Source organism: Eumetopias jubatus, unplaced genomic scaffold (assembly GCF_037043125.1).
Source record: "Eumetopias jubatus isolate StellerSeaLion01/CBP00866 unplaced genomic scaffold, mEumJub1_p1.0 scaffold_14, whole genome shotgun sequence".
Lineage (NCBI taxonomy): Eukaryota > Metazoa > Chordata > Mammalia > Carnivora > Otariidae > Eumetopias > Eumetopias jubatus.
Genome location: NW_028274820.1, coordinates 52,797,659 through 52,824,292, shown reverse-complemented (window position 1 = coordinate 52,824,292; position 26,634 = coordinate 52,797,659). Strand labels below are relative to the sequence as shown.

General features: G+C 34.7%; 1 protein-coding gene across 5 annotated transcripts in view; it reads right to left on the bottom strand.

Moving 5' to 3' along the window:
• The window catches only part of HDAC9 (histone deacetylase 9), a 733,933-nt gene that overhangs the window by 196,379 nt on the left and 510,920 nt on the right, over positions 1–26,634 (bottom strand). For all 5 annotated transcript variants that reach the window (XM_088018628.1, XM_088018630.1, XM_088018632.1 and 2 more), the window contains 4 exons: positions 8,135–8,190; positions 7,803–7,890; positions 2,009–2,128; positions 1,592–1,689 (listed from right to left, as the gene is read on the bottom strand). In XM_088018628.1, coding sequence (XP_087874754.1) covers positions 1,592–1,689; positions 2,009–2,128; positions 7,803–7,890; positions 8,135–8,190 — 362 coding nt within the window. The remainder of the gene's footprint in view (positions 1–1,591; positions 1,690–2,008; positions 2,129–7,802; positions 7,891–8,134; positions 8,191–26,634) is intronic.

Here is a 26,634-nt window from a genome sequence, read left to right as displayed (position 1 = left end):
TGAGAATTTAATGCATGTATCATGCAAGTCATCAAGTTAACTTGGTAAACAAATGAATTCATATGTGATATAATACCAAAGTCTATTATCCCATTAGAGTTCCTTTAAGATATTAATAATGTTTCTTAAGTTGCAAATTCAGGTAAACAGAATTCATAATAATGAAACTCCTAAAGTTTCTTAATGTAATTTTTTAGTTTTATTATAAATTAACCTAAAATATCTTCATAAACAATATAAGTCTTTAAGCAAATAAACTTATTTCAGCTATTTTTTTCTATAAATAGTGTAGATATTTTAACATATATATATTTTTTTAAATAAAAACCTGGAATGTGTGTAGAATTTTCCTTAGTATCCTAAAATCAAACCAAATATATTTACTTTTAATGTATTTTCTTGAAAATAGTGATGACTTTTAATGTATTTTCTTGAAAATAGTGATTTTCTATCATTTTTCCTGGGCCTGTATGACTCTCACATGAAAAATTGAAGAATGCATTATATATAGGACAGCAGAAACTCACCCAAACTTCACTCATTGAAAATTTGCCTAGTATTTCCTTAAGTTTCAAATACATTAGCAATGGGATATCCCCATTTGGGAACTTATAAATGATAAATTTAAAAATAATACTTCTAAGATTTCTTATGTGGTTGTTTTTGCTTTCAACTAAACAAAACACCCCCGAAATCACATATTACCAATAGGTTAAAATCTCCTGAAATCTTGCAAGTGGGTACATATTACACAATCTGATAGTTCTCCATAAAACAGTCTTTTCCAAGGACTAAACATATTTTTTTAACTCTAGAGAATAAAAACGACTTTTTTAACAAAACCTCAATATTCAAAAAGAAAGCTTTTGATTCATTGCATTTCTTGCTTAATTTTAAAAGTTGTTTGTTTAGAAGGACAAAGTAGCAGAATACACTATGTATATATAAATATACATTTCAATTACTGCCTACATTTTGTAGAGAACTGAAAACAACTAATTAATCAGTTGATGTTTTAATGTGAGAGGTAAAATATTTTATGCAAGAGAAAAGTCATTTACTCTACCATGAAATGAGATTGTCTAGGCCAACATTCCAAAAGTAAGCTAGCTCTGCAGAACCAAGAATGCTGAGTGGTGCTATGTGCAAAAGGGAATCTGTAGTCCAGTGAAGTTTGGGAAATGCCTGTTCAACAAAGTTAAGTAGGTCCTGAAGGCCTTATCAGAGCATCTAATATGCTAATGTCCATTCTAAATCACAACATATGTTAGAATAGGCCCAAGTTTCCAGAACTGCTTAATAAATCATTTTTCCTTCTCTTCTTTGCAGAGAGGGGGTAACAGGCCTGGGCCACTGGCCAATATACCTGTACAACTACAACTAGGTCTTGAAGTACCTTTTTCCTTACACATATTCTTTATGTGGCTTTGTAGCTATATTCAGGTCCCCTAAACAAAACATTTTTTGGAGCTTTAATGGAATGGCTCCTTTAGCCACTTTCCCTTGTTTAAAACTTATATTTCTCTTTTACGTTTGATGTTGTTTCAATGGACATTTCTAATTTGCCACTTTCAGAAAAAGAAGTACCAACCTGAATGCTTCAAGGTACTCTATATCTCCCATCGGGGGATCAAGGCCACCTGTCCAGGCAATATTTATATTGTATCCCTCTCCAAGGCCTGTTCCCACCTAGGAAGAAAAAAAAAATAAAACACAACACAGTGGGTAGAGGAGGATGCAGGGAAGAAAGCAAAAAGAGAGGAAAACAAACACATGTGAGCTCTTGAAGTAAACATCAAACAACATGTCAAATCAGCCCAACTTTGCTTGACAACCAGGGCTCTGGGTTATGCACTTGTTCTGCACTGGTTCTTGGTCCCATGGGACAATTCAGTAATCTCGTGTAATTTAAAACACCAGCAAAGGACAAGAAAATTAGGGGTAATCATGCAATGCAATTACCTGAAAGATAAAAATAAAAGTGGGGCTCTAAAGAAATAAACCGAACCTCATTTGGGGCTCCACTGCCAGGGAAAAAGTTCCCTTCATCATAGCGATGGAGTGAAATATACAGGATGCTGGGGTCAGCATAAAAGGCCTGCTGTGTACCATTTCCATGGTGAACATCCTACAGGGAAAAGAAAACAGATGACAAATACAGTCATGTTAACTCTGCGTGGAGACAACTTTTCTTATTTCTAGTTCCCTTTCTTCCCCACCCTCCTTCTCATTTTCTGTCTTCTCACTATGTCCCTCCTTCTTTCTCCTGTTCAGCTTGCTTCCACACCACCCCCTTTACTTCCTGAACTTTCAGGCAAATTACCCTTTAATGCACTCATTTTTTAAACTGGCTTCTAAAAATCAGGAAACCACAGCGAACATGCCCTGGAGACTCCAGATGAGCAGTCATTGAGAAAGCCCAGTCCTTTGGTACAATTAGATATTTATACACCGGCCCTTTGTACTCTTTGCTTCAGTGATGGAATCTCGCATCCTGTTTTATGGAGGAATTTTATGACTTATTAACTGCCAACAGTTCATAACCCCTCAGGCTTAATTAACTAGCCTCATTGGCCTCTGAAGAAAGACTAATGTTTAAACTACAAACAAGTATTTTGCAGAAGGATCTATGGCTTACAGAGCATTTTCGCAATTCTTGACAGAACACTGAACATACGTGTATGCACTGATTTGCCAAGTCCCACCATTAAGGTCAAAGGCTTTGCAGCCAGCTGAGTAAATTGGCCTTCTTGGAGCATTCAGTTCAGTTAGCAATCCCCCAGCAGTTAGAATCACTTCAAAAGAGACGCCAGATGCAAAAAGGACTTCATACTTTATTTTGGTAAAATCGTGACGGCAAGAGTTGAAGACACAGGAGCATGAGCTCATCAGCTATTAAATCATTTGGGCCATGCAAAAAGATGGCACAGAGCTTCATGCAATCTTTTCCAATCTGCCTAATTTTAGTATTATATCATGGCTCTCTTCCCTAGCCTCCTTCCTTTTCTTCCCCCCCCACACCTCCCTTCCTACAAAAACAAAAACAAAAACAACCCCTGTATCATTAAAATGAATGAAAAAATTCTTAGGACATTTGTATATGATAATGATTTAACTCTTAACAGTTACTTGCTGGTTCTGTAGTTTTATGATATAGACGTATGTTGGAATTGAAAGAAATGGGAAAAATAAAACTAATAGCATTTTAAAAAATGTCTTCACTGGAGGACCTCAAGTGTTAAGAATCTCAATTAATATGCTTCCTAGTATCTCCTGAACAAAATAAAATATAAAGTTCTCAAAAGTGAATAATCTACATATTTGCATTCAAAATAATATTACTGCTACATGTGTAACATATATAATTTCAAGTTTTTTTAAAACAAATTTTAGTCACTTGTAACTGTAGACTTATATTGTACTTTATTTTATATCAGTAAAAATCCTATTGGTTTCAACAATGATTCCTACAACTTTGCATCAGGCATTACATTAAACAGCTTGTATGGATCACTAACAAGTATATGACATATATGATATTACCCCTAATTTAAAAGATAAGTAAACTGAGATTCAGAGAATTTCAGTAATTTACTAAGACTATACAGAGGAGAAGTTGCAAGACTGGGTCTTGAATCCATTTCTTACTCCCAACTCATAACCATCGTATATTAACTTATACTTAATATTCATTACCTCTTTGATCCTCTTAGCAAATCTGTGAAGTAAGAATGGTGGTCATCATTGCTCCTTATTGGGGTTTATATAACTTGTCTTCACTTCAACCTCTAGCCCAGAACTCCCTCACTAAATACCACCAAAGCCTCCCTGTGTTGGATTCTGAAAGCCTGCACTGAACTTGCTATCCACAGTGTAGACATACACTAATCATCTCCTCCTCTTATATTAAACACATATCCAAAAATCAATTAAGGAATCATAAAATATTAGGGAAGGTATGCATCCAGAAATTTGTTCTGGCTCAAGGCATACACATCAGGGGGGAAAAATAGCTTACTGAAAATATACTAATCCCTGGATATCTGAAAGTTCAAAAAAAAAAAAAAAGGAAGGCAGAGATAGCAAAACTATTTTCCTTTGTCTGAACAAAAATGAAACTAACTCACATTGTCTTTTGAGTTTTGCTACTGGACACCTAGAGGATGGACAAACAAGATACTATGAAAAACAACAATGAAGGAATGTCTGCATTTTTACCACATGATAGATTTTTTACTACATGATAGATTTCTTACAGCACTGTAAGAAAAATTTGCTCTGGCCCTAAATGGGTCTACACTTTGAAAACCAGAAAAATAATGCCTTGATTACTTTTGTTTCTTTAGTGATGTTGTAAAGGTTTATTTAAAAAGGTCAAATAAAAGATGATAAATTGTCTTAGATATAAAATCATTTGGTCTTGAAAAATGTGTTGGGTACTTATCGCATACATTTCTGAATAAGAAATATAGTCTTGCCCACAGTCTAATAAGGGTTCAACAAACATTATTCATTAAAATACACAAATCCATTCTAAAAATACTTGGATAATTCTTGATTTCATGTTCATATTCACAAAGTATTTAGGAATAAAGGTAAATCCAAATATACCTTTAGTTTTGGGCAACAATTTATAATGTAAACTTGAGAACACAGTTTCAGCTTTCTCTGCTGCAAAATATTCATAAAAAGTACTTACTCAGGTATGATCTGAGGATTTTCTCTCCACAGCAACAAATATATACTAGACTAATGTAAGAAAATTATTGGTGACTGTGAGGAATTATTAAAGTAATGAGATGAACTGAATCATTAAATGACTCAAAATAGACCTTATTTCTAAAATTTACTGGGAAATGCTGAAAAATCATTTCAGTATTCTTACTGGTTAAAAATATACTGTGAAAATTTATTTTCTATAAGGATTTAGAACCAATATATTCTCTTATAATGTTAAAATAGCTTTAACTAAATCATCTATTTCCTCAGCTAATATTATCACTTATAATTATTTAGTACAGGTACTTGTGACAATTCTTTTATTAAATTTGGTGCTTAACTAAAAATGGATTTACCCCAAATCTAGGACATTTGGAGTGACTTTTTAATGAATTAAGTCTAAAATGTATTATTTTCAACTTGAAGTCACATTGCATAAGAGCTACCTGAGTCATGCATGCAAATCCTACTTTCGGGGATGTTTCATGCCCCAAACACAATGAACAGTCTTTTCTGAATTGAAAAGCAAGTGCAACTGCTCCCTCTCCTCACCAATTTGAATGTTTCTGGAATCTCCCCAGATGGACAACTGGAATGAATAAGCTCCACATATCAACTAGAATCATTCCTGCCCCAGATACTCAATGCCTCTGAATTTGGCTATGGCCCCAAATAGGAGGTGAATTAGAGCTCTGGCTCTCTATTTACTAGGCATATAAAAATGCTGAAACTAGATGTGGACAATGGAGTAGCTTTGCCGTCTGTTGGCCCAAGAATTTGTGGAGCTAGTTCACACTGATTAGCTAAAGTTAGTGACTTCGGGTATGCAGGAATGAAATTCCTTTGCCATTGAAGAACCTTCACTTCTCCTTTGCTAACTTGCAGAACAGACCTGTCAGCCAGGGAGAACGGATGTTTCTGTGCCACGTGGCACTTTAAAACTTCCTTCTCAGCAGCTGGAAGAAAGAAGGGAATTTCCTCAAAGTATCCCTGCAGCTGCAGAATTTGGAAGACTTGAAAGTAAGAATATGCAGGCTGGTGGTGATCTCAGAGGCAACACTTTGGACAGAATTTCCTATATTTGGGGGATTTGAAACAAAAACTTCTCCTCTACTACAGCCTGCTGGGAAATCAGTATCCTTAATGATTGGATAACAGAGCAAATTTACAATCAAAGGCCAGTAAGCTTACAGGACACTCCTTGGAGCTCCCAAACAACTTATTTTATAAATCATATTATCCAGAGCAGTCTTATATTAATATATAAGAATATAAACATTATATATTTAATATAGATATGTTATATATAAATAAAAACAAAACTTTACAGACAAATCCTGTGGGGTATCTATCACAAGCAAGGCATTTTTGCTTTCAAGTCTATTGTATAATTCATTACTTTAGAGTTTGGATATCCCAAATGTGCTTTCAAAGAGACTCTTAACAATTATTATCTTCATAGAACCATATAGCAGAGGAGATTCCTTAGAAAGTAATACTAAAAGATTTCTAAGGATAGGACAGTTTACCAATCTCCTTCCTGCATAATTTTGACAAATTTAGAAAGCTTAGAAAAATTTTCCCACAATCCTTGGTCTTCATCTGCTATCCTTTCTTCAAGTTCTTGGCTTATCTTTCTAGCAGAAGTTATAGTACTAGAACTATATTAAATTACTTTTTAAATTTACTCCCTTATATATCATGCAAATCTATAATTATCAATTAATGAAAATGTCATTTTGTATGTACATGGGAATAGAGGTACTGATGTTCTCATTTTTGTAAAATTTTAAGACCTTTAAGACCTTGCTGTTGTAGTATATCTAGGCCTTCAACACATTTTTTTAATGGTGAACTATGACCTATAGTGAAACTCAAGCATATCTGGAAAATACACGTAAAGTTCTTAGCACCAAAGTGCTTGTGGGGAGGCGACGATACAGTATGTGGAAAACATCCATTCCTACCAAGCATTAGAAATGGTTATCAGTCTTTCATTCCTTTTATCTTCTTTTCAACTCAACTAAGTATTTCTTCACATGGCTTTGTTCGTGCTTTCTAAAACCCTTTAGTTTACTTGCTTAACTGAATCAGAGGACTGGATGGTGAGGCCATGACTTCCCAATAAGATTTAATTATGAGTGCAGATATGAACAAGATTTAGACTATTAAGCCTTGCACTTCAAAAAAACCTTTAACATATTTTGCCTTTAAATCTTTTATCACCTGCAAAAATTAATTAAGTGCAGATGTAGCAGGTTCGCTTTGGATGCCAGGGTTCATTTCCTGTCTATGCTTTGTCAGACAACCTATTACACCTCCTCGTGAACTAGAGGCAAACCGAAAACGGGGCTCATAAATCACCAGTCAGCTCTCTTTCGCCCTTTCCTAGGTTGGCCTTTTTGTATGGGGCAGATCTCCAGCTCATTATTCATGAACATACTATAGACAACATGCCAAGTGTCATCTGCATTTAAACAAACCATTTGTTAAGCAAATTATAACTCTATTGTGTAAGAATGCATCATGTTAAAATGCAAGACTAATCTAATGCCTCTGACTTTTAATCACTCAAGGTTCCTGCCGGGGAGTCATCCCAAACTGGCATACATGATCTCGGATCTTTTCAGAAAGAATGACATGCTGACTTGTTTTAATAATACCACTGTTGCACAACAAACAACATGATTGCTAACCAGGGGAAGTGGCCAATTGGTTACCAAAGCAACAGCATTCTTTCCAGCACATCTGACTATTTAAAGTCTATATTCTGCAGGGAAAAGTAAATTCAGGTTCTGTTGGGTTATTTTAACTGTGGAAGTATCAATTCATTTAAGGATCATAAAAGTTGCCCTGATCTGCGCCTTCTTCTCATTAAATTGCAGTTAACACCAAGAAAGTGAAACGTGAATGTTTATGGTTTCAGAACTGCAATCCTGAATTTAATGAGTTTCCACATTCAAAGGAAACGCACCCTTCAGTTGTTTGCAAGTGCTAAAAGCAGGACAACCTAACACAGAAATACAAATACACTCCCTTTTATCTAGAGTCACTGAAATGCAGCTCTGGCCAGGAATACATACCAGATCTACAATCAATATCTTGCTTATATTTAGTTGGTCTCTCAAGTATTTGGCGGTAATTGCAACTGAATTAAAAAAGCAGAACCCCCTGCGGAATAGAGAAGAACAGAGAAATAAGAAAGCAAATCAGCCAGGAAAACCATTATAAATAATGTTCAGAGCATTTTTTAAAATGCTATATGATCTCTGAAGCCATAAATCTGCTTCTGGGAGTACCTTGCAAGATTTTTCAGTCCATCTGCTAACAATTAGAGGCTTCAGAGACATGCACGGGGCAGGTGACCGCCAGGAACCGTGGCGCTTGGAGATGGGCAACAGTCCCTGGTACTTACATGGCTGTGGATTCTTCAGCATGATGGCCTGGAGGCCTTACAACAGCAAACCCATTCTGTAAAAACAAGACAGGTTTTCAATGATCAGATATGGGAGGATTGCTTGGATCTCCATGTACTACAGAGCATCAGGCATACAGGAAAAGATTCAAGTCTCAATGAGGCTTCAGAGCTTGTTTTCTTGACCCCATTGCCATTTCAGAGAATGAACAGAAACAATATATATGATCATATTTTATCAGATCATGTCTCAGAAATAAGGCTTCTACAGAGCAAGGGGAAGAATAGGGATTCGGGAGTTATACCTTAGCTGGCAAATATGCATATCACCTGTTATACTAGTATGATTCATTTTCAAGAACAACTTCATATTTTATGAAAACAACATCCTACTGAGGAAGAAGAAATTCACTCTGGTGCAGGTTTGGGTCAAAATTTGCAAAGACCAGGGAAGATCCAAAGTGAAAATTCTTTAGCTGGATTCTCTTAATGGTTATTTCCACTCCATTGTCAGCAAAATGATAAATTTATACTCACACACTCACATACACACAAAAGAAACCCAGAAAGGTGAAAAAGAGAACAATGGAAAGCCCATATTTCTTCCAGTCTATAAATTTAGCTTGGATGGCTGCCAAGACTTGCAACTTTATTGGATTCCCTAAGTCAATTTCTAGCCCACATTCTGGAATTTTATAAAGAATTCCAGGGCTGAGTAGCAATCAGATCTATCCATGATCAAGGAATGCCTTAACCTCCAGATTAGCTGGAATGCATCACGGAAAGCTGAAGTAACTCCAGCATGAAGGCAAGGAACTATAAATCCTTACAAAGACAGCATGCTCAGAAAAGTTGGGTTGCTTGACATGAAAAAAAATCATTCATCAGATGGTTCACACCACCTTTCACTTAACTATGATTCAAGTAACATACTCAAAAGATATTTCTTTAATGTAGAAACCTAAAACTTTCAAAATAATTTTAATATACCCCAGGGATATTTTTTCCACATCTTACTACAAGCATAAATATAATATCAAGAAAAATAATCTATTCCCTAGGACTTTAAATATACATAAATTTTTCTAGAATGTTATGGTAACCAACATACAATGATTAATTTGCTACATTTTGATGAGCATATACATACTGATAATCTCAGAAGCAAATCAGAAGTCAAATAACATAATATTAATTTTAAATGTAGAAATGGTATTAACATATTTCCTATAACAGTTCTTGAGATACTTACTATCTCTCTGGCAATAAAAGACTAATATGATGGAAATTATTTAATGAACCATACAAGACCAGAGAAATTTTAAGATTGTAGAGTGAGAGTTTAGTGTGCTACAGGAATTCTGAGGATAGATTATTAAGTAAAGATTATGATAGGTGCGATATATCTTATTGGGAAGAAAAAAGGATGAAAATAACAAATATAATACAAGGCAATAAAATTAGCATGTAATGAATTTCTGCAATTGGGATTGACAATACTAATGATCTTTTACAATTCAATTAAAACTAATACGATTGGGCGCCTGGGTGGCTCAGTTGGTTGGGCGACTGCCTTCGGCTCAGGTCATGATCCTGGAGTCCCGGGATCGAGTCCCACATCGGGCTCCCTGCTCAGCGGGGAGTCTGCTTCTCCCTCTGACCCTCTTCCCTCTCGTGCTCTCTATCTCTCATTCTCTCTCTCTCAAATAAATAAATAAAATAAAATCTTTAAAAAAAAAAAAACTAATACGCTTAAAAAAAAAACTACAATGTTTTACAGGTAAAGGGCATGGATAGACAATACAAAGAAGAAAAACTTCCAGTGATCAATAACTAGAAGAAAAAACATTCAATGAAATTAGTAATCAAACAAAAATAGATGAAAATCCTAATGGAAAAACATTTATCCACCCAGGAAATTGGATTTTTTTTTTTCAATACTCTATGCTAACAATGCAGTGGTACTTTATACACTCACAAATGCTGCCTAGAAGAAGATAATTTATTATAGCCTTCCTGGAAAATAATCCATCTCTATATATTTAGAGCCTTTAAAAAACATTTACCCTTAGAATTACTAATATACTTAAAGGATTTTTGCCCTAAAGGTGTTATTAACTTTGTAGACAAGGATTTATATAAAAGATGTTTTATTTACAATAGGAAAAATGGAAATTATGTAAGTTAGCTAATATTAGAAGAATGTTTAAGTGAATTATGGTATATCTATACCATGCAATATTAGACAGCCATTAAAATTTTGTTATTATAAATACTGAGTGGAACAAAAAGATATCAACTCTGGAAGTATTAGTGTTAAAAATAACAGCCACAGTATGATATATCTGAGTGATGCTATTATATAGGTTATTTTAAATTTATAATTTCATATCTTTTGAAAATGGTTTTACAATAAACATTAATTACTTCATAATGAAAAAATATAAAACAAAGAGACAGTTGAGAGGTACATCTGAATTGGTCTAACAGGAAGAGCTGTGGTCATAAAGGTAGAGAAAAGTTTTAAAGGGCAGGAAGGAAAAGTATGAATAAATGACTCAGAAGAAAGAACTTTAGAAAGTATTATTTATGAATATTACACTGCATATTAACTGGAATTTAAATGAAAACTTAAAAAATAAAGAACTATATACCAAAATAATCAACCTGAATAGAAATCATGTTAAGAAACAACATGGAAATAAAATCACATAAATAATTAGCTAGATTATAAAGATAAAAAAATCAAATAGAATTTGATTTTTATTTTCCTCTTCTCTCTTACAGCCAAATTCCTTGAGAAAGGAGTCTGCCTTTCACTTTATAATCTTCCAAAGTAACCACCACCATTCTGCTTAACTGCTTGATCTGGGGTTGAAAATTATCTTCTTGCAATAACAAACATTTTCTCAGTCATAATGATCCACCCAAAGCTTCCACTGTGCTCTCATTAATGGCAAACACCCCTACATTTTCCTTGTCTTTTCTGAGTGCCCCCTTTCCTTAGCCAAAGTCTAGTGGGGCTGCTTCTTCCACAATCTGCTCAAGTGGTAGCTGCTTCCTCTCTCACCCCACGCAAGCCTGCATTCAGGAAAAGACAGAACTGGTGTACTCCTAGTGTCTCACTGCTGTTTTGAAAGCATAAAACCCAATGCACCCACCCTCCACAATACTTTCTGGTAAGAAAGGATTAGATCACACACAGAGAGAAAAGATAAACACAGTAAAATGACTGAGACTGAGCCCTGGGGCAGTCTAGCTCCTTTTGCCTCCTGTTAGTGTAGAGGAAATGTTAGTCCTCTATTTTACCACCTGCAATTAGGATCCCATCCCCTCCTACTTTTCCACCATCATTTACATTTTCCTAACATATTAAAATTCCATATTTTATATATATATATTTATTTCATTCAGATTTAAATAAGCTCGGGTTTCCACCATCTTGAAAATAAAAATGTTATATATATATATGTATATATACACCAAAATAATACAAATATACATATGTACAATATACCTCCATCCTTAATCCCACTGATCCCTTCAACTGCTACACTTTTCTTCCCTTTCAGCAAGCAAAATTCTTGGAATGGTGGTCTACCCTGCTGTCTCCTTTCTCCTTTTCTCACCCCTGCCTCAATTACCTATCTCTAATTTATCTTCTATTTCCTTAGTTCACTAAGGAAGTTTTTACCAAGGTTACCAATGGCTTCCATGTCACTAATTCCAAAGATATTTTTATGCTCTCATGCTACGGGGCCCCTTGTCAACTTTAAACACTACTGGCTACATCTTCCTTTTTTTTTTATTTTTATTGTTATGTTAATCAGCATACATTACATCATCAGTTTTTATTTTTATTGTTATGTTAATCAGCATACATTACATCATTAGTTTGTGATGTAGTGTTCCACGATTCATTGTTTGTGCGTAACACCCAGTGCTCCACGCAGAACGTGCCCTCTTTAATACCCATCACCAGGCTAACCCATCCCCCCCACCACCCTCCCCTCTAGAACCCTCAGTTTGTTTTTCAGAGTCCATCATCTCTCATGGCTCATCTCCCCCTTCTTTTGGTTTCTGTGATTTCACGCTCCCCTGGTTTATTTACCTCTCCACTTCCTAATCAGTCTCCCTTGAACGCTCCTACTCCTCATCTTGCTAGTTAAATATTAAAATTACTCATGGCCCAGGCTTAGACTTCTCTTCTCCTCTTTCCACACTTACTTCCGAGGCAATGCCATCACTCTCGTGGAATCAATTACCACCCATCATCAGATACTTCACAGATCTCTATTTCTAGGATAAGCCCGCCACTGAGCACCAGACCAAAATATTAGCCCACCTACTAAATATCTTCACTTAAATATTCACTTGGAAGTTCACTTCAAATTCAATATACAAGATCAAACTTCTGATCTTCTCTCAGCCTTCTCTAACTTACCAATGAGTCATCCAGTGGCTCAAGTCAGAGACCAATGAGTTATCCTTAATGGTTCCCTCTCCCTAGCCTTCCCCCATTTCATTTTAACTCATGACCAATTCCTGTTGATTTTGATTCTAAATATCCCTCAAATCTATGTACTTAAATCTATATCCACTCCTTGAGCGTTTTGCCTTTTGAATTTCTGTCTTTCTCTCCATCATTCCTCCGGTAATTATTCTTGGTGATTTCAGTATCCATACATACAGACACTCCCTTCAATATCTTGATTTCTCATTTCTCTGACTCCTCGTCTTCAGTGACTCTGTCTTCCATTTACATTCATACTCCTAGACCTTGCCATTACTGGTGAGACATCTACTCCACAATCTTAATGTCAAACATCACACTCTCCTACTATCCTATTTTCCAATTAATGCCCCAACTGCACCAAGACTTCCAATCCACTGACCTTATTTAACTTCTGCTATCCATCATTCATCCCTATCATCATGTTCACTTCCCTCCTTATCTGGTTAGACTTCAGGGTCCAACACTGTACCCACTTCCTCGCATATACTTTCAGATATCTTGTACTTTTTTCCCTCCAATATACTCCCCTAGTACATTAGTCTGCTCAGGCTACTATAACAAAGTACCAGAGGCTGGGTGACTTAAACAACAGAAATTTATTTCTCTAGTTCTGGAGGCTGGAAGTTGAGATTAAGATCTGGCAGGTTTGGGTTTGTGTTGAAAGCACTCTTCCCAGCTTGCAGATGTCTGCCTTTTCCCTAGGGTCCTTATATGGCTTCTCCTCTGAGTGTACACACACAGGGCAGGGAGAGAGAGAATTCTAGTATCTCTTCCTCTTCTTACAAGGGCACTAGTCCTATCAGATTAGGGTCCTACCCCTATGACTTCATGTCACCTTTATCACCTCCTCACAGACGGTCATATTAGGAGTTAGGGCTTCAACATTATACATTTTGGGGGTACAAACATACAGTACATAAATACTTCTAGTCACTTTGTCCCTTTCTTCCTTCAACACACTCCCGATAAAACTACAAAACTAATTAAATATAACTCACATCTGTTCTGTTCCTCCAACTAAGCCTAGATAAAAGCTACATAACTGGTCTTCCTTTAAAATCATGATTACAAACCTCAGATAGGCTCTCCAGGATGCCCAGCAATCATACTACATTCCTTAGCCAATTAACTCTCTATTTTATAAGAGTATTTCTACCTTCTTCTCTTTCTTCAAATCTCCATTAACCCCTGCTCATTCTTTACCCTTTGCTGATGACCTAGCTTCTTATTTCACTTAAAAAATAGAAGCAATTAGAATAAAATTTCCTCATCCTTTCATAATCAAATCTAACCATCTCCTCCCACTAGTCCCTGATCCTAAGAGCAATTAATTCCCCTGTGCACTTAATCCCACTGCCTCTTACCCATTCAGAAACAGCTTACTTACACTTTTCCCTTTCCTTCTGGTATCATCATTTGTTTCCTATATTGGATTGTTGTCTTTAAAGTAAAAAACACATATAAGTCTTTCCTCTTAATAGAAACAAAATAAACAAGGCAAAATGACAAATAATAGCATTATACTATAATACTATCATGTAATATATAATACATAAAATAATGCAAATAAAAATACAATAAATAATAAACTCTAATATTTTATTACTGATTTAATCCTAAGAACATCTGAGATAACATTATTATCCTTATTTCACGAATGATGAAATCGAAGTGTAGAAAGATTAAAGAACTTGCTTAAGGTTCATACCAGCAAGTGACACAGCTGGGATTCTATCCCAGATGGTCTAGCACCTGAAAACAAGCATTTAAGACTAGCCACATTGTACAACCTGGCCTTTGCTTACCTTTTCAGCTTCATCTTGCACCACCATCTGCTTTCCTTTCTCCACTCCAGCCACAATGGCCTTTTGGTTCCTCCAGCGTGCCTGTTTCCCCTAGCCACAGGCCTCTGCACATGCTCCTACTTCAGAATGGAATGTCTTCCATTTACATACCCTCTCCCTTTACCTGGGTAACACCTCCTCATCTGCACATTTCAGCTCCAATATCACCTGCAGAGAAACCATCCCTGAGACCCAGCAGATCAGCATCAAGATCCTCTGTAATATGCACTTAGAGATCTGCCAACCCTTGTTTCTAAGAACTCGTCTTAGTTTATAATGACATACCTCATAGTGTAATTATTTGTTTTTATTATTTTTTATTACTATGACTTACATAATTAATGTCACATCCATACTCCCCATAGTAGGGTCACCCCTTTATGACTTGGCTCACCATTTTATCATCTAGACTTACATTATGCCTGGCACATACCCAGTGGTCAGTAAAGAATAATAAAATAAATTTGTGAAGAGATACTACTCTGGCTCTTATCTTTCTGGTGATTCCTTTGATTTGCTCCTGGCTATAAGTTCTCCATTATCTCAAAGGTCACAACTTTTGCATCTCAGCTTTTTGTGGGAGTTTGCCTATTAGACTTGGGAGCATCTTCTTTCTTAGAAACACATAAAATATTTTGTTCCTTACAATTAATGGAGACTTTGATTTGATGAACTATAGTGGAAAAGTGTTTTAAAATGAAATTATTATTCTTACAGAAATGTCTTTCACACTGGCTTCTGAATGGAATTTGTTTTGTATTTTTCTGAACCCTTTATTGTCTGGCATAAACCTTTATTGTATGGGATACCACCTGAACCAGTGTTTTCCTCGGCTCAAGAATATATAGTCTTCAAATATTTTTCAATGAGCCTTTTTAATAATCAATTTACTGTATATTCAAAAAACTCAATAATCTACTAGCTTATATAAGAAAACCTATGTACAACAATGGACTCAGAGGCTCAGTTTATTATTTTCTAATTTAATGCTAACAAGAATTTTCATTTCATAAAATTTTTTTTTCTCAAACCTTGAAGTTTGTATGATGTTTTCACTTCATCTTATTTTTGAGCATATCAGAATGTAGTAGTAAAACCTATTCATCCATATAATTTTGAATTTCTTTTTACTTTACTTCATGAAAAAACTCCCTGCTTTATATTTTATTCAAAGTTATGAAGACTAAGTAGTTAATCTAAGCAAACAAATTCTGAAGTACATTTCTGTGACTTTATATAAATTTAAGGGTGATATAATCTTGTCTTAATAATCTGATTTTTAAAATCTCTTTTCAAGTTTTAAATTCTCTTCAGTCATGAACATTACTAATCATAGAGCTTTGGCAGTATTTTAGCATCACTAACAGTAACAATGTTTCCAGAGTGTTCTCACATCCATATTTTTGTTGTGGTGGTTGTTGTCTAGATCAGTATTATGGATGTTTCTCCTTGGTTAAAGAGGAGGAAGATGTGTTCTCTGATGTCATCATATGGGGAAATGTAGGAGACTATTTGCTTCCCATATATAGCCACGGAAACGGAATATAGGTCATTGTCTCTATGTAAAAACGGATTTGAATGAGAGGGAAAGGAATCCAATCATTTTAGACTATAGTCTATTTTTGTAAATGATGAAATTTTCCTTTTCTGGTCAAAATGATCAAAATGTAAAACTTTATGTATTCTTTATATGCATAGTAAAACCCTCCCCAGGTGAGTAAAGGGCAGGGAGTAAGCAAATCACTAGAACCATTTTAAAGTTTTGTTTTGTTTTTTTTTACCTCACCTAAACAAAGTTCAAATTCCTCTACATAAGCTCAGTTAGCCATGGCACATATGGAACTGAAAATCTGGAGTATAAAACAATCTGATCATTTTATTTGTTGCAATCATTAAGACAGTCTCATGGACAGGAGAAATGTGTATTTCATTTTGCTAACATCCCCAAGTACGTATTCAATGGATAGTAAGAACCATTACTAATTCCAACCTATGTAGAGTAATTTAGGTTTCAGAAATCATGGAAAATAAAGGTCTAATCACCACTGACAAGAGTAATGTAGAAAGTCAAGAACACACTGTATAATAGAATTAGCCAATATATACAAAATCCAAAAGAGAAAAGCAAAGATTATTTATACATTTTCAAAAATATTAAGCAATGATCTGGAACTTAAACCACCTGTAATAGTCAGTAGTCCTGTTAGCAACTTAATAATTTTGATTTATCCTTTATAAAAACATAACTGCAGTACATAGTACAGAAATTCTCCGTGATATTAATAAATTGACAAGAGATTGTGTTTCTTTGTTAAAAGTAGTTAATCAGATATTAGATCTTTACTTAATCTTTAACTCTATTTTGGGACACTATAGGAACAAAATCAAAGAAATATGTCCTGCTTAGAAAAATGTTTTATGTATAACGGCCTACTATTCAAAGACTAATTGAGCATGTCAAACCAGCTGACTGAATTCTGTTTTTAAATTTTCTCTTTTAGTGCACTGCTAATGTAGAACTCAGTAATTACCTCCCAATGTCTAAATATTACCACTAAAGTATTTCTAAACACGTACTTAAGTATCAAACGTACTTAAGTATCAGTCCTCAGTGAAATACTATGTATCAAAACCAAGCACAGCATGGAAAAACTCTGCAGCATGTATTTCCAAGTAAAGATGTGATGGTTGAATTACTGCTTCTAATACATTTGCAGAATTGGAAATTTATATGGAGTAGTTTATGTGCTTGAAATATTTCACGGGAAGCCAAAATCCCAGCTACCCCAGATCCATACTGATGCGTTATCAATTTTGAAAATGACTTTAAGAAACATTCATTTACATAAATATTTTTTAAATAGTTGAAAATATTTTAATCTACTTTGATATTCCATAATAACTATAATCATCAAATATGTTGGTGAATAATGCATTTGGCACTAGTAAAATGAAGTGCTGATAGCAACCAGAATCTGAAATTTACATGTCTATGCTAGGCTAGCACAACTTAATCTCCCAACAAATCCGTATGCTTGTAAGTGCCCTTTTTAACATCTCAAGAAATGTGCTTGCCAAGTGTACAAGTCTTTTATATGATGATAGATAAGAGTAATAAAAATAAAGCATGCATTAGCTGGTTTGACACACTTTAAAATTATTTATAGTAATAAATTTGGCGTTCTTTATATTAAGTTGCACAGGGGGAAGAAGTCAGAAACATGGTAAGGATATAATGCTTTTGTAAGACTTCACTGGGTAGAAGATCCTAATGCTTTCCTATCACAGTAAATTTTTGTTTTTTAAAAATCATCGCTTGAAGTGATTATGTTATCTGTTGGATCCTGTTTTAGTTGTTGTATGGGTTGGCTTTCTTTCTCCTTTCTCCCTTTCCCTCCCTCCCTCTTCTTCCTTCCTTCCTTTCTTTCTCATTTCTCCTTTCCTTTCCTTTGCTTTTTGTTGGTGGAGCGGAGTAAAAATATTTGTTGTAACAGGATTTAAAATATAATTAAATACTACTAATCTTGTCACATTTAACACTTTATAAGTATTACCTTCCCTCTGATTTAGGTAAAGTGGAATAAGGCAAAAATGTCCATCAAAATTCTCTAGCGGGTGTCTGGGAGGCTCAGATGGTTAAGCGTCTGCTTTCGGCTGGGGTCATGATCCCGGGGTCCTGGGATCGAGTCCCACATCAGGCTCCCTGCTCGGCGGGGAGCCTGCTTCTCCCTCTGCCTCTCTCTGTCGCTCCCTATCTCTCATGAATAAATAAATAAATAAAATCTTAAAAAAAAATTCTCTAGTACCTATGATGGTTCATATGAACTTGTCGACTCTCCCCCCATCCAAAATGGTGCTGGTTCCAATCAATACAGTGGTATGAGAGTCCATTCTTTCAGCTAAAGAAGCTGAAATTTGTTAAATGGAAATTGTTCACATTATCTTTGTTGATAACACTGGATGTTAAAATTTGGGGGGTGGGGAGATCATACATGAAAGTTGAGTGAATACTCCTTCCCCTCCTACCACTTACTCCCCGGCAATGGATTTAGGGATTTAGATTATCAGAAACCAACTCAGGAGCAGAGAAAGAAAAACAGATAGTCATTCCTCCTGCCTTTCTTCCCCCACTTCTATTTATCTTGTAGGAGCTTGTGAAACAGTTGGCTCAGATTCTGCTTTTCAGGAATGGCTCAGGCATATGAGTGTTAAGAAGATGTTAAATACCTGCAATCTCAAGTTGACCATTATGGATATGATACAGGTTATCATTTGTTCAATATGCCTCATACCAGCCCCCACTCAAAGCTCCTAATCAACAGTAACTGTGAACCTTTTGTGTAATCTGAGGTCTTCCTCTTCAGCTAACTAATAATATCTGTGATGAAAAATAGCTCCACATGATTTACAGCATGGCAACAATAATGTGAGTAGAAAATTCCCCTCCCCAGCTTTAATTTTTTGGAATAAAATTTTATTTAGAAATAAAAAGAAGGGCATTAAGTCTTCTAAACATTGTAAATAGTTGGTTTGTCCTATCATACCTATCTTTATGAGAAAGAGAGGATCAAATTATGTCATCTCAAAGACCTACTACTGACAAATGCTAGTATCTACTTGTACTCAATTCTACAAGTCTTTGAGAAGCACTGTATAATACCTCAGTTGTTAATTTTATATATAAAACATTAAATCTAGTTTTGTGATTCTTTCTGAAGGGAAGGGATTGAATAGGAATGTAAGTATAAAATATTATATTGCAGAATACTTGAACACTAAGTCAAGAGGTATCTCCTAATAATATCTAAAGCACTTATAAAATTTGACATTGAAATTAGTACATCAAGGTCAGTCTTCTGGGTTGCCTTTCACTGCAATTCACTGGTATGAATAATATTTTGAAATATGCCAATATAGTCCTCAAAACCAGTTAACTTCAGCCTTAAAAAAGACTTTCTAAAAAAGACAGCTTGCTTTAGAATCAATGTTATTAATCTACAGCCTCTGAGGAAAGGAAATTTCACAAAGAAAGTTTGTCTCTTACACACTAGAATCTGGGAGGTTAAAGGAGGTAGGGAGATTTGCCAAGAAAACAATAAGGGACATGTGGGAATACCATTTTGTTTCTTTGAGTGAGCTCAAGGGAGCCAGGAAAACAGGAGCCCAGCCTTAGCAGTTTAACTGAATGGTGGACCCCAAAGCATATGTGCAGCTGCCAGCCCTGCTCCCTGAAGAATCCAGAAGGAAGAAGCTTGATGACAGCACTGGAAAACAGTTCTTAGGAAGCCTGGCATCTGTGGCCCGTAATGCCTACAGCCTTGAGCCTGGCAAAGATGTAGCTATAGATAGGAATAAACACAGTCATGAAAAACCAGTCTCCTGGTAGAAAAGAGACAGGGTATTTGATGGTGCTTATATTACACATAATTTAAGTTGAGCCCTGTATGAAAATCGTAACAATGGATTCACTATGAAGAAGTTTCTGTTGGGAGGCGGGGGGATCATTAGGAGAGACTTGGTAAGGCAATAATAACCCACTAAAAGCTATTTGTTTAGTTTATCAATCAGTGGTTTCAGCTGACACAAGGTCCAACAATTTAATTCCCTGAACTTTTTGAAACAGGACTAGTTTTTGGACCAAACTGACCAAAAAAAACAGGTACTTTTCATTATGTAAATAGACCTCAGTATGAAAACCTTCTGAGAAAAGGGAATTAGGGCAAAAGAGTTTTTGGTTTAGTTTTATTTTTAAGAACCAGGAAAAAAAAATTTTTTAAGAAAGATGATCATAGCCTTCTGTGAGGATAGTAGTATAATAATATGACATTATAATAACAGTAATTATTATATGATATTATAATAATAGTAAGATAATAGTAATGACCAAGACCTGAGAAGAGATGACTGGGGGGGAAAAGACTGTATTAAAAAATGCCTCATGGTTAAGATCACTTTTGTCATTATACTTACATCTTACTACAGTAGATTTTCATTCAATCAATGGTGGTTCTAATATTCTTGGTACCTTTTGGTACATATATATATTTATTCAATTAAATACATGAAATTTCAAAAAATTTAAGAGTAGAAATGTACATTTTATAACTATTACCTAAATGTCTGGGATTTTAGGTAGATGATTTTTAAATTTGGTCATATTATTCTTACTCTAATTGCAAATTTTCTTCTTTCATTAAATTCTAATTATCCACGACCATACACTATAACAAGAACAGATACCAGCAATTAAATTTGTCATTTCAATCAAAGGTAGACAATTGAATAAGAATTTCAACCAAAGGGACACCTCAGTGGCTCAGTTGGTTAAGCGTCTGCCTTTGGCTCAGGTCATGATCCCAGGGTCGTGGTATAGAGTCCCATGTCAGGCTCCCTGCTCAGTGAGGAGCCTGCTTCTCCCTCTTCCCCCAGCTCCTGCTCTCTTGCTATCTCTCTCTTTCTCTCTCAAATAAATAAATAATCTTAAAAAAAAGAATGTCAACCAAAGGAATTAAATTATGTAGCATTATGTACCTAACAGCAGTGTGTGGAAAAAACACCTAATCAAATGACCAGACTTCATTTTACAAGTTTGTATGGGTATGTATGAAATTTATTGCCATATAAAATTACAAAGGTGTAAAATACTTATGTTCTCTAAGTGTGTATGATATGTGTGATTTGGATACTGCTATCAAAAAGCAAAACAATGCCTTTTGCAGAGACTGAAACAAGGAGGAAAGTTAGCATCTGCATTATGCATAAATCAGCAGGTATCAAATTTGATACTATCAGAGATAAAAAATGAACAAATTAGTTGGAAGATTTTTTCTCATTACATATTACGTTTGCTATATTTTAAATATTGAAGTGAAAATACCACAGCATAAAATGTTGTAAGTAAATGCAAAATAGCCTAAATTTATTTCAGGAATCATTCTTTCTCATCTAAGTTATTTTTAAAATAACTTTAGGACTCAGACTAAAAGTGTAAATAGGTGTCAGGGACTGAGAAAAGCTCAGCAAGGTTTAGAGGGGAGAGAGATGTAGATAGTTAGAGTCTGAGGGCAGAAGCAGCAATTTTTAGTCAGTATGAGCTAAACCACATACAAGTAATGAAATCTGGACAGTCCAAAGCCAAGAAACAGACGGAAAGGCTGGAAATAGGAAGATCCAATTACCATGGAGCAGGCAGTTAAAACTACAAACTAGAAATTGAAATATTAGCCATCAGAAAAGCAGATGGGTAAAATAAAAACCTAGAAAGAAGCAGGTTGTGCAGTGGGAACACCAGAGGCAGTCCAACTAGGCAACAAGTTCCTGAATAAACAATCTGAGTAATCAGTAGGCTTACCTTTTACTTAATCTAAAGGTTTAAGTATTTGCATGTCATTTTTCAAAGGTGTAAATCAGTCCATAAGTTGACTAATTTAAAAGTTCTCAGAAAAGTTGAAGCACTAGGTATGAAAGGCAATGAGAAGGTCAAGAACAAGGCAGTTTCCCATAAAAGTAAACATATAACTGCCAAGGTTTCTCCCTTTCTTTGATGTTTACCTATCCATTCACAGTGGATGTGCTGAAGAGTGTATTAATAACATGTTTGTTATTTCCTTCATTTAAAGTTGAAGAATCAAGTAGAGAAATAAGTTAATGTGCCCCTGTTCTAATTACCAACATATATCCTTTATGAGAATAAGAGATAAAAATTGAACCAGGAGAGAATTTCAATGTACTCTCAAAAATGTATTTGTTTTGGAGAGCCAAACCTGATTAGAAGGAAAAAGGATGTATAAAAGGATGTCCTGCAAAAGTAAAAATAAATCATTGAACAAACCAAAAAACATACTGTTCGTTCTTTCTTTCTTTCTTTCTTTCTTTCTTTCTTTCTTTCTTTCTTTCTTTCTTTCTTTCTTTCTTTCTTTCTTTTTTAAGAGAGAGAGCACAAGGGGCAGGGGAGGGGGAAAGGGAGAGGGAGAAAGAATCTTAAGCAGACTCCACACCCAGCCCAGAGCCCGATGTGGGTATTGATCTCAGAACCCTGAGAGCATGACCTGAGCCAAAATCAGGAGTCAGATGCTTAATCAACTGAGCCACCCAGGCATCCCATAGAACATACTTTTCTTTAAATCACTGAAGAGCTTTGGACACAAAGAGATTTTAAAAGAATTAAATCCTAGAGAAAACAAGCCCTTTCTAGTCTCCACTGATTTTTAAACACAATGTCTAGTATATAATCAAATATCACAAGACATGCAAAGAAGCAATATTATATGAGACTCAAGTAAAAAATAAGATAATAGAAATATACCCACAAGTGACTCAGATATTAGAATTATCAAAAAAAGGTTTAAAGATAATCATAATAGACATGTTAAAGAATCTACAGGAAAAGATCATGAAGAGAAATATAATGGTGAAAGGGAGAATTTCAAAAGAGATCAGGAAGCTGTAAAAAAAATGAAAGGGAAATCTTAAAAGTGAGTAATATGCTGTGTGAAATGAAAAAATATTTTAATGGGATTAATGGCAGCTTGGACACAAGAGAAGACAAAAACAACAAACTTGAAAACAGGTCAAGAGAAATTATCCAAATAGGAGTACAGAGGATAGAAAAAGACTAAACAAGATCAACACACCCTCTAAGGCCAGTTGGGACAGTGTGAAATGATAAAATAAAGATATAATTGGACTCGAAGAATCAAAGGATATAGAGAATGTGGTAAACAAAGTATTTTAAGAAATATTACCTAAAAGCTCTCCAAATTTTATCAAAAAGAGCAAGCCACGGACACAATAAACTCAACGAACTCAAGACAAAAACAGAGAAAATCATACCTAATCACAAGACTACTAAAAAAGAGAAAAATAAAATGTCCTAAAGACAGAGAGAAAAAAGATGTATTAAATCATTAAATAGAGAGGTTAATCATCAAAGTGATAGCTGATTTCTCATCATCAATTTAAAAAAAGGAAAAAATAACACTGGAAGGATATCTTTAAAGTGTAAAATATTAATTAACAAAAAATTTAATATCAAATGAAAATATCATTCAAGGATTAAAGAAAAGAAAAACATTTTTATATAAACAAAAGATGAAACTGTTGCCAGTAGAACTTCAATACAAGGAATGTTGGAGGAAATTCTTCAGACTGAAAGGAAATGATACCAGATGGAAGTCTACATCTGCCCACATGAATACCAGAGCACCAGAGCACCAGAAAGATTAAATAGGCAGGCAAATATAAAAGATATTTTAAAAATTATCATTATGTTATATATATATACACACATACACCAGAAAGATTAAATAGGCAGGCAAATATAAAAGATATTTTAAAAAATTATCTTTATATTATGTATGTATACACACATACACCAGAAAGATTAAATAGGCAGGCAAATATAAAAGATGTTTTAAAAATTATATTATGTATGTATATACACATTCATTCTCTCTGACACACACACACACACAGAAACATACACTTTAAAAAGTTTTCAACTACTGAAGCAATAGAAATGGTAATTTGTTATGGAGATCTATAATATTTGTAAAAGTAGAATATCTGATACGATAATACAAAGGGTAGGAGGAGATAAAGAGAATCACAATGTTATAGATCTCAGTAAGTATAAAATGATTCAAGTCACACAGGGCATATTTTTCTGACTCTTGTAGAATTAAATTCTATATCAATTAGAGAAAGATATACACAAAAATCCCCAATAAGACACTAAGTAACACTCTTAGAAAGTACATTTCAGGTGCTCTCCTCATAAGAAAACAAAGGGTCTGAGCAGATGAATTACTAGTAATGACAATGAATCAGTAATCAAAAACCTCCCAAAAAACAAAAGTTCAGGACCAGATGCCTCACAGATGAATTCTACTAAACATTTAAATAACAGTGAATACCTATTCTTCTCAAACTATTCCAAAAAACAGAACAGGAAGAAAAACTTCCAAATTCATTCTATGGGGCCTGCATTATCCAGATAGTAAAACCAAACAAAGTCACTACAAAAAAAGAAAACTACAAGCCAATATCTCTGATGAACACTGATGTAAAAATCCTCAACAAAATATGAAGAAACTGATGAAATAATATATTTAAAACCATTCACTACAATCAAGTAGGATTTATTACAGGGATGCAAGAGTGGTTCAATATTTGCAAATCAATCAATGTAATACATCAAATTAAAAAGAAAAAGGATAAAAATCTTATGATCATCTCAAGAGATGCAGAAAAAGCATTTGACAAAATAGGACATTTATTCATGATAAATACTCTCAAAAGAGTAGGTTAGAGGGTACATACTGCAACATAATAAAGGTCATATATGACAAACCCATAGCTAACATCGTACTCAATGGTGAAAAATTGAGAGCTTTTCCTCTAAGATTAGGAACAAGACAAGAATGTCCACTCTCACAACTTTTATTCAACAGAGTATTGAAATTCCTAGCCACAGCAATCACCCAAGGAAAAGAAATAAAAGGCATCCAAATTGGTAAGGAAGAAGTAAAACCCTCACCCTATGCAGATGACATGATACACTGTGTTAAAAAAAGAAAGAAAAGCAACCCTAAGTACTCCACCAAAAATTCATTTGAACTGATAAATGAATTCAGTAAAGTCGCAGGATACAAAATATACAGAAATCTGTTGCATTTTTCTATACTAATGAAGTAGAGAGAAACTTAAAAAACAACCCCATTTATAATTGCACCAAAAAGAATAATATGCCCAGCAACAAACTTTACGAAGGAAGTAAAAGACCTATACTCTGAAAACAAAACATTGAGGAAAGAAACCAAGGAGAACACAAATGGAAAGATATTCCATAATTATGAAATGTAAGAATATTGTTGAAATGTTCATATTACCCAAAGCAATCTACAGATTCAATGCAATCCCTATCAAAGTACCAACAGTGTTTTTCAGAACTAGAACAAATAATACTAAAATTTATACAGAACCACAAAAGACTGAATAGCCAAAGCAAACTTGAGAAAGAACAAACCTGGAGGAGTCACAATCCCAGATTTCAAGATATACTACAAAGCTGCAGTAATCAAAACGTATGGAACTGGCACAAAAGTAGACACATGGATCAATAGAACAGAAAAGAGAGCCCAGAAATAAACTCATGCTTAAACAGTCAATTAATCTACTGTAAAGGAGACAGGAATATACAATAAGGAAAAGACAGTCCCTTCAGTAAGTGGTGCTGGGAAAACTGGAAAAGCTATATGCAGAAGGATGAAACTGAACCACTTTCTTACACCATGCACAAAAATCAACTCAAAATGGTATGAAGACCTAAATATGAGACATGAAATCACAGAACTTATAGAAGATAACATAGGCAGTAATTTCTTTGTCTTCAGCCTTAGCAACATTTTTCTAGATGTGTCTCCTTGGGCAAGGGATACAAAAGCAAAAAATAAACTATTGAGACCACACCAAAATAAAAAGCTTTTGCACAGCCAGAGAAACCATCGACAAAATAACAAGGAAACCAACCTAATGAATGGAAGAAGATATTTGTAAATGATATATCTGGTAAGGGGTTAAGATCCAAAACGTATAAAGAACTTATACAACTCAACATCCAAAAATCAAATAACCGAATTAAAAATAGGCAGAAGACCTGATTAGACATTTCTCCAAAGAAGACATGCAAATGGCCAACAGACACATGAAAAGATGCTCAACATCAAGAATCATGAGGGAAATGCATATCAAAACCACAGTGAGATATCACCTTACACCTGTCAAAATGGCTAGAATCAAAACAAAATAACAAGTGTTGGTGAGGATGTGGAGAAAAAGGAATGCTCGTGGTTTGCTGGTGGGAATGTAAATTGGTGCAGCCACTGTGGAAATTAGTAGGGAGTTTCCTCAAAAAATCAAAAATAGAAATATCATATGATCCAGTAATTCCACTACTGGATATTTACACAAAGAAAACAAAAACATGAATTTGAAAAGATATGTGTACCTCTATGATTATTGCAGCATTATTTACAATAGCCAAGCTATGGAAGCAACCCAAATGTCCACTGATAGATTAAAGGATAAAACACAATGTGTAATAAAGATACAATGGAATATTACTCAGCCATTAAAAAGAA